General features: G+C 32.9%; 2 protein-coding genes across 3 annotated transcripts in view; one reads left to right on the top strand and one right to left on the bottom strand.

The window, feature by feature from the left end:
- Window positions 1-6,872: 6,872 nt before the first annotated feature.
- Window positions 6,873-10,931, top strand: LOC111793284 (protein NRT1/ PTR FAMILY 4.3-like; the record flags this gene model as incomplete). Its single annotated transcript, XM_023675109.1, is given in 5 exon segments — window positions 6,873-7,090; window positions 8,139-8,579; window positions 9,509-9,645; window positions 9,825-10,661; window positions 10,663-10,931. Coding segments are annotated over 5 exon segments (1,736 nt in total), but the record flags the coding sequence as incomplete, so codon positions are not given.
- Window positions 10,932-12,206: 1,275 nt separating this feature from the next.
- The window catches only part of LOC111793274 (cullin-associated NEDD8-dissociated protein 1-like), a 28,266-nt gene continuing 27,518 nt past the window's right edge, over window positions 12,207-12,954 (bottom strand). For both annotated transcript variants that reach the window (XM_023675101.1, XM_023675091.1), the window contains one exon: window positions 12,207-12,893. In XM_023675101.1, the coding sequence (XP_023530869.1) occupies window positions 12,797-12,893 (97 nt within the window). In that variant the 3' untranslated portion in view covers window positions 12,207-12,796. The remainder of the gene's footprint in view (window positions 12,894-12,954) is intronic.

Raw genomic sequence — 12,954 nt, 5'->3', positions numbered from 1 at the left:
AAAAAAAAAAAGATAAGGGTGAGTTGTAAGAAAAAGAGGAGTGATTAGGCCTCATCCCATGGGCTATAATTAATAATTGAGAAAAAAAAAAAAAAGCAAAGTTTTTGGCAGTCATTTCAAAGGGTCAGATTGGCAAATTTAGTGTTATTATATCCCAAAATTCTAAAGGAGAGTGTTATAATTCAATGGTTTTGTCAAGTTGAGATAGAAAAATGAAACAAAAAAGCATTGGCAGAGCGTAGTTTGGGCTAGGAGGGATCGATGATTAAACCTTAAAAAAAAAAAAAAAAGAAGGTCAATTTAGACATACGTTATCAACCACCAACTCATTATTTTGGTGCATCAGAGCGAATTTAGTCATTGTAATTTTAAACGCTCCATTAAAATACATTAAATCTTAAATTAATCTTTTAACCGTTGACTTATACGGTCTATTTTTCATACCTATTATTGAAAAATAAAAATTATAATGAAATAATTAAATAAGTGTGGATTGGCTATTTTAGAAGACTGTGTCATGTGTTTGTGCATGGATGGTGATGATGAAACAAATTGTGACAAGGGAAGAAAATGAATGAGCATAATAGCACTAGGGACGCCTTGGCCTATGCCAACCATTCAAGTAGCCCAATGTGGGCATGTCACATCTCAACCATAAATAATATTCATGCAAATAATAATAATAATAATAATAATAATAAGATCTGTTTTTCTTCACTACACACGACCCGTACACATGCACATGAGCCCGCTAAGCAACCGTCTCTTTATACTCCCTAGGCCTAACTAGGGGCATAAGTATGCTCGTTTAACCATTCACAACTATGATGCATAGCATTACTGTAACTCACGTGACTGACATTCCTATCAACACATTAAATCATAAATAAACATCAGTTTCAGTAACTCTCGACTATCATCATAATAGCATATGCATTACATGAATAGTAAGTTCACTAATTTTATAGCAAAACTTCCACGACCTCCATGAATCCCTAAAAATCTGCAAATTAAAATAATTTATTCATTATTGAACACAATAACTCCTAAAAAGAGAAATATTATGATCCATTAAATTTGCTACACAATATCAATATCACTTTCAAATGATGAATTACGGATCAAACTTGAACCACGAACATGGAACTACATGACCAAATCTATGAAAATAGCTCATAATTAAGCTAGGAAGAAGGCTATGTATTGGAAAAGAAAACATAAAGAGTTCTAGAAAAGTGGTGTATTTAGGGTTTAATTAGAAGGAGATGCATATATATATATATATATTATTCTTATTAGATTTCAATATCTCTCACTTTCATTATAATTTGTTACAAATTTCATTCAAATTTCATTTATTTTTGTGTTGTCTACATCACATAAGATTTTAATAGTTTCCTATGCCTATGCCCAAGATTTCCTTTCGCTATTTCTCCCATTCTTTATTTTAACATTGGAACATTATCCATTGTATGAAAATTTTAAGGTTATTAGCGTAATCATGAACAACACTAAGTTATTAGACAAGAGAATCATGTTTAAGTAATAATTTATAATATATTGATAAGATTGAGTATCTTATATTGGTAATACTATTAGTCGGTTCGGTTTGTAATTGTTATAAATAATTTGATTTAAATCGTTCATATGAATAAAAGTATCCTATATAATAAATTTGTATAAGACTAAATCACAAAATATTCATATGTGGCTACATGAACCGTGTGTAGAGAATTACTATGCATCCAACCCTACTCGAAAGAGAAAGTAGAACCGAAAAAACGATCGTAAAAAAGTAAGTCTCACCTATCATGAAGTATATTCCATGTGGTTATCTTTTTCGACCCCAACAATTAAATTGAGTTTAAAAAATATTCCAACCTAATTCAACCCACGAGTACTCAGATTGTTCTATCAAATCAAAATTCCACTATTAAAAAAAGTAAAGCTTTCGGCAAAATTTTGTCACTTTAGATCTTCTCAATGTCAAACCCTTTGACTTTTTATTCATCAGAAATTTATAAATAAATAAAAAAATGTTTTTTTTTTCCTCCTTTATTTTATCCCACAATGCCAAAATAATAATAAAATAATAATTAATTAGAAAGATAGTTGAGAAAGCACTAATGCATTAGAGGGTAGGTAAATGGGTCACATGTGTGTGAAGCTTTACTTCCATTAAATTAAAGCTAGCAACACAAATTAAGTCAAATATGGTAATAATTATTTAATATATGCATATTATAAATAAATTACTCGATCAATATTATTTTGTAATTACTCCGAAAATCATAAATTATTCTAATTTACAATATTAATCGGGTAGCTCCCAAAAATAGATCTAAGCACTTTGTATAATGTTTCGAGCTTAAAATGGATAATTTGAATGTTTATGTTGGACCGAAGCTAGTATGAAGAACGAACACGTTAAAAAAAGAGGATGTAAAGAGATAAAGATTAAGCAATTAAGAAGAAAGGGTGGGGATAGTGTTGGAATTGCACCAAAGTTGGAAANTGAAGAAAAAAATTGGCATACAACTTCGACCATTAAAGGTCTAGCAGTTTGTTTTGGCTTGGTTTTGTTAAAACCAAGATTTGATTAAGCTATTAATTTTTTTAAAATCATAAATTAATTAGAAAACTCTAAAAGAATAATTCGTTTCAAATTTATTAATGTTATATCCAATCGATTGAAAATGACTAAAAGTGAATTAGTCTTTTTTATGAAATCAAATTGATCGACGTATGAGCCTACAGAAGGCCAGGTTCATTCTATCATCTTTTAGTTCGAGTCTTACACGTTATTGATAACGACTATTTACACTCTACTCTAGTTTAAAAGACCAAACCCATGGTAAGTATGTATATGTATGTATACATTCATCCATCCACACATACATATATACATATATGTATTGCGTTTGTGTTCGTATCAAGGTCAAATTTGAGGAATTGGTAAAGGAGTCTTATCTTATAAAATCGGTTCATGAATCTTTAACATTTTTGATACATTCTTCTCTCCTATGCATGCATCTATTAGAATTCATTTGGTTCATCTCTCATATTGATACATGAATCATCTTGATTCATGTATAACATTAATATTGCTATGTCTATATAAAAACTTGTCTAACATTATTTTGAAATGTGGAGTCATTACCATTTTGTATTTGCCGAAAAGCAATTGGCAGGAGAGTTTCTTCTCTTCGAGCCCCGTAAATTTTTATTTCTTTATTTAATTTATATTTATAGGTCTATGAATATGATCGATTTTACTTCCACTCCTATTCTAATAATTGGTATCANGCATAATAGCACTAGGGACGCCTTGGCCTATGCCAACCATTCAAGTAGCCCAATGTGGGCATGTCACATCTCAACCATAAATAATATTCATGCAAATAATAATAATAATAATAATAATAATAAGATCTGTTTTTCTTCACTACACACGACCCGTACACATGCACATGAGCCCGCTAAGCAACCGTCTCTTTATACTCCCTAGGCCTAACTAGGGGCATAAGTATGCTCGTTTAACCATTCACAACTATGATGCATAGCATTACTGTAACTCACGTGACTGACATTCCTATCAACACATTAAATCATAAATAAACATCAGTTTCAGTAACTCTCGACTATCATCATAATAGCATATGCATTACATGAATAGTAAGTTCACTAATTTTATAGCAAAACTTCCACGACCTCCATGAATCCCTAAAAATCTGCAAATTAAAATAATTTATTCATTATTGAACACAATAACTCCTAAAAAGAGAAATATTATGATCCATTAAATTTGCTACACAATATCAATATCACTTTCAAATGATGAATTACGGATCAAACTTGAACCACGAACATGGAACTACATGACCAAATCTATGAAAATAGCTCATAATTAAGCTAGGAAGAAGGCTATGTATTGGAAAAGAAAACATAAAGAGTTCTAGAAAAGTGGTGTATTTAGGGTTTAATTAGAAGGAGATGCATATATATATATATATATTATTCTTATTAGATTTCAATATCTCTCACTTTCATTATAATTTGTTACAAATTTCATTCAAATTTCATTTATTTTTGTGTTGTCTACATCACATAAGATTTTAATAGTTTCCTATGCCTATGCCCAAGATTTCCTTTCGCTATTTCTCCCATTCTTTATTTTAACATTGGAACATTATCCATTGTATGAAAATTTTAAGGTTATTAGCGTAATCATGAACAACACTAAGTTATTAGACAAGAGAATCATGTTTAAGTAATAATTTATAATATATTGATAAGATTGAGTATCTTATATTGGTAATACTATTAGTCGGTTCGGTTTGTAATTGTTATAAATAATTTGATTTAAATCGTTCATATGAATAAAAGTATCCTATATAATAAATTTGTATAAGACTAAATCACAAAATATTCATATGTGGCTACATGAACCGTGTGTAGAGAATTACTATGCATCCAACCCTACTCGAAAGAGAAAGTAGAACCGAAAAAACGATCGTAAAAAAGTAAGTCTCACCTATCATGAAGTATATTCCATGTGGTTATCTTTTTCGACCCCAACAATTAAATTGAGTTTAAAAAATATTCCAACCTAATTCAACCCACGAGTACTCAGATTGTTCTATCAAATCAAAATTCCACTATTAAAAAAAGTAAAGCTTTCGGCAAAATTTTGTCACTTTAGATCTTCTCAATGTCAAACCCTTTGACTTTTTATTCATCAGAAATTTATAAATAAATAAAAAAATGTTTTTTTTTTCCTCCTTTATTTTATCCCACAATGCCAAAATAATAATAAAATAATAATTAATTAGAAAGATAGTTGAGAAAGCACTAATGCATTAGAGGGTAGGTAAATGGGTCACATGTGTGTGAAGCTTTACTTCCATTAAATTAAAGCTAGCAACACAAATTAAGTCAAATATGGTAATAATTATTTAATATATGCATATTATAAATAAATTACTCGATCAATATTATTTTGTAATTACTCCGAAAATCATAAATTATTCTAATTTACAATATTAATCGGGTAGCTCCCAAAAATAGATCTAAGCACTTTGTATAATGTTTCGAGCTTAAAATGGATAATTTGAATGTTTATGTTGGACCGAAGCTAGTATGAAGAACGAACACGTTAAAAAAAGAGGATGTAAAGAGATAAAGATTAAGCAATTAAGAAGAAAGGGTGGGGATAGTGTTGGAATTGCACCAAAGTTGGAAAAGAGGAGGAGAAAAGAATTGATATTATATTTGATTGTAGGGTTTAAGGGTACCTCAACCACCAACCCATTCCTTCCCCTTTTTTGACCTAATTTTTATCAAACGTTCCAAACCTTTGGAGCCTAGGGTTTTGAAGCCTCTATCATTCTTTCAATACATAAATAAATATATAGTTCATCCCGTGTGTCCAAGTTCAATTTATTTAGAAGAAAGTGCTATTTTTTTTTAAAAGGGTTTGACCTTCATGGATCACAATCGCACTTCGATAACAGTAGACGTGTGATTGTGCGGTACTCACTTCCCAGCAACAAGTGAGTTAAGCTTATTCGTTCTTGCGTCGCCTACGGCCAAGCGATGTATGCTCGAGCTTCTGGCCCTGATTCAAGAAGAAAGTTTTAGAAAAGGCAACAACAACGACTATCGAGTAGGGAGAAGTTATCTATTTTGAGTATAAGTTCTCGTAGTTTTGCTTTTGGTTTATCCAAAAGATCTCGTTTCAATGAAGATAGTGTTCTTTACTTATAAACTATTATATTCTTCTTATTCAGTCAACGTGAGACTACTGTTCGAAAAGCCCAATCCTCTTCAAATAAAAAGGCTAAGATTTTGTACTTTTTGAAGCCCTCAAATTTTGAATTATTCAATTAAATGTCTTGTCATATTCTAAAGGGTTTAGATTAGGTGGAATTTTTTAGATTCTTTCATCAATTTTAGTCTAGTTTCTATGTATTAGGTTATCCAACACTTATGATTTGAATCCATTTGAAAGTAACATTTCAAAGCTCCATTTTATATCATTATCAATTTTAGGGTTAAATCTCTCGGCCGAACATGTTCTTCGATCAAAAGATCAAAGATTCCATGTATCTTTAATTAACGTTGTTATTCTTAAAAAAAAAAAAAAAAACATGTTTTTAATGATTTTGATGTGTATTAATTTATATCATAATAATTTAATAAGGAAAAAGGATAAAAAAAATAAAAATAAAAATACAATTGGTTAATATTATAAGTAATGTATTATAAGGGTAATAAAAAGAAATTAAATGGAATCCATTTGGGACTAAGATGTTATGTCGCCACTTTGTCTCCCACACATTACATCACTATTTTTTACTTTGTACTTAAAAAAAAAAAATTCAAACCCGAGGTGACAAATTGTTGACCTTTTCTGCCGACAACCCAATAACTTGATGCCACGTGTCCAGATCAGGTTCTACTAAACCTAAGCTAGTTACTTATCTTTTTTATTTATTTTTATTTTTATTTTTTTTGCTCACATTAAGTTTTTATTCAGATATTTGAACCATTTTATCTTCATTTCCATTCTTTAGAAACAAAAATTTATGCAGCTCTATAATTAACATNTTTTTACGTGTTGCTGACGTGACTGACAATGAATAGAAATAGGATATCAAAATAGAAAAGTTCTCGTTTCGTTTTTTTTTTATATTGATTTTGGATTCGATCGGTTTAAAGGGTATGGCTTGAATTTTTTTTAAATGGTTCCAAAAGCTTTTTTCCAAGTGGGTTTTAAGGAAAGGTCATAGTTTTGAATCTCCATCTCGTATATTTAACTTGTGATAGTTTTGAATCTGATAGAGCGATCGCTTTGTATACGGTCCGTACAGGGCTGCAATCATTCGAGATAATGGCGATTGCTGCAGTTGGGAACAATCTGATAACATATGTGATAAATGAGATGCACTTTTCACTGTCAAAATCTGCAAACGTAGTGACAAACTTTGTTGGGACAGTGTTTCTTTTGGCACTTCTTGGCGGTTTCCTTTCTGATTCCTATCTTGGGAGTTTTTGGACAATGCTTATCTTTGGCTTTGTTGAACTTTCTGTAAGTTCCCCCTTTCATCGCATTTGTTTGTTTATCGTACACTCTTACATGTGGTTTGAATCCAAAATATTTTACCTCTTGATCGATCATATATATATTTTTACTAGTTGAGTTATATTTAGGTTCACCCATGATAGCCGATACATATATAATTTCGAAAAAGTACCATTTTTGCATGTGCATGCATACATGATAGATTAGCTAAGAAAAACGGTGTTATAAATAATGCTAAAAAGTGTGTTGTTTTAGGGGTTCATATTACTATCAGTTCAGGCTNTAAAACCAAATCTCGTATCGGATGAGGAGGTTCAATGTTACTACTAGTACATATTGTCTTTTTTTGGGTTTTCTCTCTCGGGATCTCCCTTAAGGTTTTTAAAACGCTTATGTTAGTGAGAGATTTCCATACCCTTATAAAAAATATTTCGTTCTCCTCCCCAACCAACGTGGGATCTCACACTTGTACAACAAAAATATATAGGCTAGATTTATTTTCTCGAAAAGGTTCAAATTTCTATAAGTGAAGCTCTAACGGTTAGAGTGGAGATTTGTCCCCCTAACCTCTTAGCTAGTTGAGTTATGTTTAAATTAGTGTCTACGGAAGTACATACGAACATATTTTAAGAGAAATAAATGAGGAGTATGAGAAAAAAAAAAAGGTAAGGTGTATAAAGATGTGAACCCCATCTGAAAGAGAGGGCCACCAACACAAAACCTCACTATCTTTTGTTTTTTATTTGGTTGCGTGAGATTGTTATCCACATGTTTGTAGTGCGTGTGGGTTTTGATTTAATTTCCCGATTCAATCCTGAATAATGGACAAAGAATTTATGAAAAGGGGAGTTTGATTTTGATAAAGAAAATAAAAAAAAAAAGTTATATTATTGAAAAATGGATGGGTGGAGAGGTGGGGGCCTTTGTAGTTATTTTGGCTTTATAAATGGAACGCCCAAACCCACAACTTGCCTCACAACATGTGCATGCATACATGATAGATTAGCTAAGAAAAACGGTGTTATAAATAATGCTAAAAAGTGTGTTGTTTTAGGGGTTCATATTACTATCAGTTCAGGCTCATCTTCCCCAACTAAAGCCACCCCAATGCAACATGCTAAGTGAAGGAGATCACTGCGTGGAAGCCAAGGGGATAAAGGCATTGATATTCTTTGTGGCACTTTACTTGGTGGCTCTTGGGAGTGGGTGTGTGAAGCCCAACATGATAGCTCATGGGGCTGATCAGTTCACTCCACAACATCCAAGCCAATCCAAGAGGCTCTCAACATACTTCAATGCTGCTTATTTTGCCTTCTCAATTGGGGAGCTCATTGCCCTCACTCTTGTTGTTTGGATCCAAACCCATTCTGGGATGGACGTTGGATTTGGAGTCTCAGCTGCTGTTATGGCTATGGGGTTGATCAGCTTGGTTGGCGGTATTTTTTACTACAGGAATAAACCCCCTCAAGGAGCCATTTTTATCCCAATTCTTCAAGTAATTTTCTTTCTTTCTTTCTTTACAACTTTACATGTGTTAGTATTGTGCACACTTACCATGGAACTCTGTGTCCTTCAGAAAAAGCTTTCTTTTGTGTCTCAAACATGTTCCCTAAACCATATATCCCTTTTCTTTTCCTTTTTCTACTTTCTTCTGGTTATTATCTTCCTTTAATCCTTTCCTTTTAAATCGTCTTCTTGTTTGAGTATAATTTCCGTCTTGTTTTTATAGGANTGTTAGTATTGTGCACACTTACCATGGAACTCTGTGTCCTTCAGAAAAAGCTTTCTTTTGTGTCTCAAACATGTTCCCTAAACCATATATCCCTTTTCTTTTCCTTTTTCTACTTTCTTCTGGTTATTATCTTCCTTTAATCCTTTCCTTTTAAATCGTCTTCTTGTTTGAGTATAATTTCCGTCTTGTTTTTATAGGAATCTTAAACTATATGTTCATCAAACATACGATATAAAAGTTTATCGAAGAAGACAAAAGCGGGATTTTGTGTTGGAAGTGTTGTGTTACTAAAATAGAATTGAAATCTGCTAGGAATGTTGAGATTTTATTTTTCCATTTTTGAGCTAAAGAAATAATGGGAATTTGAAAGTAAATATTTTAGGGTCATAGTGGGGAGACTATTTGAAAATAATGTGGTTATGTTGATTAAAAAAGGAGNCGTTGAGATTTTATTTTTCCATTTTTGAGCTAAAGAAATAATGGGAATTTGAAAGTAAATATTTTAGGCTCATAGTGGGAAGACTATTTGAAAATAATGTGGTTATGTTGATTAAAAAAGGAGTAACATTTATGTATGAATTGAAAAGACATAAAAGTTAGTGCTGTCTGCTGAGTCATTTTGTCCTGAAAAAGTGGGATCAAAACTACTTTATTTCTCATACTAATCCAAAGAAAATATATATGTTTTTCAGGTCTTTGTTGCCGCTGTTTTGAAGAGAAAGCAAGTTTGTCCTTCCAACCCTCAAATGCTTCATGGAAGCCAAACCAGTAATCATAAAGTTGCCTTATCCTCTCATTCTGCCAACCTTATTCCCACTCAAAAGTTCAGGCAAGTCCTCTTTCTTTTCTATTTTGAACTTGATTTGGACGTCTCAAAGGACTTCACAACTTAACCTTAAGAGTTTCCTTAAACAAGCTCAAATCTTTTGAACATAAAAGCCAAATTCTCTATCAAAATTTGAAGTTTTGGACATGGTGATGAAGTTTTGTACCATAATTTAACTTCAGGTTCTTGGACAAGGCTTGTGTCAAAAGCCAAGATGGAACAACCAGGGAAAGCCCATGGAGATTGTGCACTCCCACTCAGGTTGAGCAAGTGAAGATATTGATATCAGTTGTCCCAATATTTGCTTGCACGATTATATTCAACACAATATTGGCTCAGCTCCAAACATTTTCTGTTCAACAAGGGAGTTTGATGAATACTCAGCTCACCAAATCCTTCCACATTCCTCCCGCTTCCCTTCAGTCCATTCCTTACATTATGCTCATTTTCATTGTCCCTTTGTATGATACTTTCTTTGTCCCATTTGCTAGAAAGTTCACTGGCCACACCTCTGGAATCTCACCCTTAAAACGTATTGGCTTTGGTCTCTTCCTCTCCACATTTTCGATGGTTTCAGCAGCTATAATGGAGAAAAAGAGGAGAGATTCAGCTGTGGATTCGAACCAGACGATATCGATCTTCTGGATCACACCACAGTTCCTTATTTTTGGATTGTCAGAGATGTTCACAGCAGTTGGACTCATTGAATTCTTTTACAAGCAATCAGTAAAAGGGATGCAAGCATTTTTAACAGCCATAACATATTGCTCATACTCATTTGGGTTTTACTTGAGCTCATTGCTAGTGTCCATGGTGAATAAGATCACATCAAGCTCCACCAACGGAGGCTGGCTCCATGACAACAACCTAAACAAAGACAGGCTTGATCTCTTCTACTGGTTGCTGGCTGCACTTAGCTTCCTCAACTTTCTTAACTATCTCTTCTGGTCCAGTTGGTTCCAAGATCCCCCATCTCTCTCCCAAAAGCTACAACAAGATAATCTTCACCATGGAGAAAACTCACATTTACAACAACAATTTTTCAAAGAACAATGTTGATGGTCATTATGTACCTGGATTAAATGATTTTTCAGTCTACCTTTTAAAAAAAAAAGACAATTAGACAATACAGCCTAGACCACTTGGGTAGTTGATAGAAGGAATATAAGTAATCTATTTGATATATATGTATTTAGGGTTTAGGGTTTGTGTGATATATGTGTACTTCTGTAGAGAAGAATCAAAATAATATTAAAAGTAGAAGTCCCTGTAAATGCCTCGTTACCTAAGTGTAGCAGCTATGGAAACTTTCTTTCCAAAGTGTAGCAGCATTCAATATTCCACTACAAGAATATCCTTTTGAATTGGAAGAAAGTAATAAAAAAATAATAATAAATAAATAAATAAACAAAAAAGTAAACTTTTAAAGAAGTTGGGGAAAGGATGGTAAGAAAAGATTTATTAGGCAAAGGTCCATCGACAAAATTCAATGCATTCTCCATAATCTTCCCACAAATGCACATCAACTTCATTCCTTAATTTTTGGGGGGGGGGGCTATGCATAACCTTCGTTAAAAAACTTATGAATTGAAAGAAAAGGAATATCTAAGTGGAGGGTTGGTGCTTTCTTGCAAGGGAGAGAGAGAGAGAAAAGGGGCCCAAGGAGATCTAGCCAATGTGATGTGATGCATGCACAAGGGGCATAATGATATCCCTATAAAACTTAAGTCAAAAAGGGGGGAGAAAATGAGGGAATTTACATAGGAGAGAGATAGTTATGCAGTAGAAACACTGTAAAGAAGTATGTGTACTAAGCTTTTTAGGTGTCAATCATACAACTTTACACAAGGAAACATGTACCAAACATGTTTTGATGTCGGAGCTCGGCTACCCTTGATGGGGCTAAGCCCTTTTCTTCAAACTTCTTTTGGCAAAACAAACATCATATTGCTTGCAGAAAGATTGGGATGGCCCCCCTTACCCAAACCAAAGCAATAAAACGTCAAACAGTCTTAAGAACCACACCCTGATTCACCTTCATATTCCTGGTTTTCATAATATCTACCTCCACTACAACTTAAAAATTCCTTGGATAGTATTAAAAGGGGCCTAGTTTCAACACTAGTGGTTGTATGACATATTTCCTTGAGTTCTTAAATCCAACTCCAAAGCTCAGAGATTTGAGTCAAATTAGACACTCCATTTCCATTTCCATTTCCACCACCATCAGAGGATGTTGGTGTTTCGTCACCTATCATTTGCAAATCCCATTGCTTACCTGTCAAAGAGTCATGTTGAGATGAAACTTCTTGAGTTAAAGTTGGGTACAAGACAATAACCTGGTTTTCTCTTCAGGAACCAACTATATTTTTCTCATCAACAAAAAAACAAAAAAAACAAAAAAAAAAAAAAACAAAAAAAACAAAAAAAGTAATAAGAAAAAAATAACCCATTGATGTTAATGCAAATGGGCTGATCTGTGCATAGTTTTCTTGAAAATCAATTCTAGTAATTTGTGTTTGAACCCAGACCAAAGAGCACGAGGGGGTATAACTAAACAGAAGTAACCTGAAAATTCACCTCTTTTTCCGATTATAATTCAGTAATCACACCAGAGTTCAATAAAAAAGAAAAAAGAAAAAAAAAAACTATCAATCACAAAGCATCAACAACATCCATCATCATGTCTGTCATCTAATACAGTAGACCAACTTTTTATCCACCTATATCACAAAACCATAGTGTATCCGAACCAATCGGATCCAACCAAACAAGAAGAGGTGTTCTTTCATTTTGCTCCCCACCCTTAAAGGAAGTAAAGTTCCTTTTTCTTTATATTGCAAAGTCTGTCGACATATGATTTGAAAGAATGGCAGGATACAAGATAAAAAGAAAAGTAATATGGCTTAAACAATATCATGCACGTTTCCCTCCCTTTCTATGCTTGGTGTTTACTTTCCAGACCCCTCCAAAACTATCGCATACATCCATGCGACTCAATCTCTTCCACTATCATTTTTAAATCCATGGTGTACCTTAAACTCATCTTATCGAAGAAGGCTTATGCTGCAGAGACCAAAATGACAACATAATCTTCCTCATTACTTGGGAAACTTTAATGTCACACAATGATGCCTAATCATTCCGTCTTTTTTCACTCATTTCGGATGGAGTAGTATTTCTCTGAGAGTGCCGGAGATTTAGAAATTTCATTCATAAGATTCTTGAACTTAAGGCTGCAATCACCTCCACTGCACGAATAATAAAAACACGGGTTACTCACAGAAATCAAGTAGTGAAAGTTAAAAGTTA

The sequence above is a fragment of the Cucurbita pepo genome, chromosome LG01 (assembly GCF_002806865.2).
Source record: "Cucurbita pepo subsp. pepo cultivar mu-cu-16 chromosome LG01, ASM280686v2, whole genome shotgun sequence".
NCBI classification, from domain to species: Eukaryota; Viridiplantae; Streptophyta; class Magnoliopsida; order Cucurbitales; family Cucurbitaceae; genus Cucurbita; species Cucurbita pepo.
The sequence above is the reverse complement of the archived record's forward strand: the minus strand, read 5'-3'. Positions and strand labels throughout refer to the sequence as shown.